This window comes from Lithobates pipiens, unplaced genomic scaffold, assembly GCF_037356315.1.
Source record: "Lithobates pipiens isolate NorthernLeopardFrog02 unplaced genomic scaffold, aLitPip1_a1.2 Scaffold_28, whole genome shotgun sequence".
NCBI classification, from domain to species: Eukaryota; Metazoa; Chordata; class Amphibia; order Anura; family Ranidae; genus Lithobates; species Lithobates pipiens.
In genome coordinates this window covers 28,417,969-28,420,231 of record NW_027507789.1, presented here as the reverse complement: position 1 = coordinate 28,420,231, position 2,263 = coordinate 28,417,969, and the positions used below count along the sequence as shown (strand labels likewise).

The 2,263-nt window shown below is 42.4% G+C and overlaps 1 protein-coding gene across 1 annotated transcript; it reads right to left on the bottom strand.

Moving 5' to 3' along the window:
- Nucleotides 1-283: 283 nt before the first annotated feature.
- Nucleotides 284-1,364, bottom strand: LOC143934842 (olfactory receptor 10J4-like). Its single transcript, XM_077458450.1, has one exon. It carries the CDS (start codon nt 1,225-1,227, stop codon nt 289-291), a length of 939 nt encoding a protein of 312 aa, XP_077314576.1. The 5' UTR covers nt 1,228-1,364; the 3' UTR covers nt 284-288.
- Nucleotides 1,365-2,263: the final 899 nt, after the last annotated feature.

Genomic DNA, 2,263 nt, shown 5'->3' with positions numbered 1-2,263 from the left:
TACCGCATGCAATAATTTATGTAAATGAGTAACATGATACCCTTACCGCATGCGGTAAAGCTTAGTGAATTGACCCCATAGTCTGACAGGATATCCTATAGTCCAGTGATGGCGTACCTTGGCACCCCAGATGTTTTGGAAATACATTTCCCATGATGCTCATGCACTCTGCAGTGTAGTTGAGCATCATGGGAAATGTAGTTCCAAAACATCTGGGGTGCCAAGGTACGCCATCACTGCTATAGTCTCTTTATCCTTTTCGGTTTGATGGAGAAAAGGGCATTATTCCTAATTTTTGCATTTAAAATAAGACTGTATTGTGCTCAACACCATTGCGATAATTTTCTTAATTTCCTGGTTTCTTATACTATAAATGATTGGATTAAACAATGGTGTTACCACAGTGTACAGAAGAAAGAGGATCTTGTTTATTGTTGAGTGCCCTCTATTTGGATCCATATAAACTGTCATGAGGGTTCCAAAGTAAGTGCAGACTGAGGTCAGGTGTGAGCTGCAGGTGGAGAAGGTTTTCTTTCTGCCATTGGAAGAGCGTATTCTACCTATGGTTATGAAGATACAGACATATGTCACCACGAGGAACATGAATGGAGTTACCAGCAGAGGAATGCAGAATAGAAATATGGCTACTTCAACAGCAAATGTGTCCGAGCAGGACAGTTTGAGGAGAGGTGCAACATCACAGATGAAATGGTCAATGACGTTGGGCCCACAGAAAGGTCGTAAGAATATCATGAATACCATAATTAAAGTTGACAGAGCCCCGGTCAACCAGCAGCTACCAACCAGCTGCAGACATACGATGAGGTTCATAATGGACGTGTAATGTAACGGTTTGGTGATGGCTAAATAGCGATCGTAGGACATAGCCGTAAGAATTAAACATTCTGCAGCCGTCGACAAGCTGTAGACATAGTACTGGTAGATGCATCTTGGCATGGAAATTTTATACATACCCTTTAGTATTATTTCTAGCATGGTAGGTATAATATTAGTAGTAAATACAATATCACATATAGACAAATGAGCAACAAATAAGTACATGGGGGTATGGAGTTGGTGATATGTAGACACTAGTACAATGATCAGAAGGTTTCCACACAATGTAACAATATAAATTATAAGGAAGATGCTGAAGGTGGGAAATGGGTTATATAGTTTTCCAAATCCACGCAGGATAAACTGCACTTCATCTGTTGTGTTCACCATTTTGCAACTTTGGAAGTTGTGTATGTAGCGCTACCCCAAGAGGAGACGGTGAAATGTTTTTTGATTTCTTTGTACATCTGAAGATGACGCACCTTGCTTATCCAGTACTTACCAACAAAGAATTTATATGACCAAGCATAGCCTAAAAGAAGAAGGAACAAGAATGTGTACTTATACAAACAATCAATAAGACAATAAAGTTACTTTGGGAGATATGACTATCAGTGATTAACACAAATGAATTGCTTTTATCTACCAACAGTATATAAAGACAGTCCTAACTTGCTATAACAGTCCACGTTTTATCTCATTGGCCAATGAATGATGAAAAAGGAATTAATACCTTAGCCGGCAAATATGGAACCCTTGAAAAAAGCACAACAGTTCCCAAAAGGAAACAGATTAACCACTTGCCAACCGGGCCATAGCCGAAAGACGGCTACAGCGCAGTCGGCTTATTCTGGGTGGTCGTCCGTGGGACGTCTTCCCAGAATGTTGCTCTTGCGCGCCCCCTGGGGCACACTCCCGCAAACATCCGTGACCGCCGGGTCCGGAAGACCCGGTGCATCATGGATCGCGGTAAATGCATGGTTGTAGCTCCCGTTTACCACGTAATCACTTGTAAACAAACCTGTCATGACGCCGATTTCTCCCTCCCCTGTCTGTACCGATCTGTACAGTGTAAGGGGAGATGGGAGAGATTGTTTTTAGCAGCGCCGTGGGCTGGATCTGTAGTGCCCACAGCGCTGCTCTGTGCCCATACTGTGCAATGCCCTGCAATAATGTGCCACACTCTGCCAATACTCTACAATAATGTGCAATACTCTGCAATACAGTGCAATACTCTGCAATAATGTGCTATACTGTGCAATACTCTGCAATATCCTGCAATACTCTGCCAATACTCTGCCAATACTCGCCAATACTTTGCCAATATTCTGCCAATACTCTGCCACAACTTGCCAATACTCTGCCAATACTCCCCAATACTCTGCCAATATTCTGCCAATACTCCCCAATATTCTGCCAATACTCG

Bases quoted from the DNA above. Each gene is read 5' to 3' on its own strand.
- LOC143934842 (XM_077458450.1), bottom strand. From the start codon at position 1,227: ATGGTGAACACAACAGATGAAGTGCAGTTTATCCTGCGTGGATTTGGA.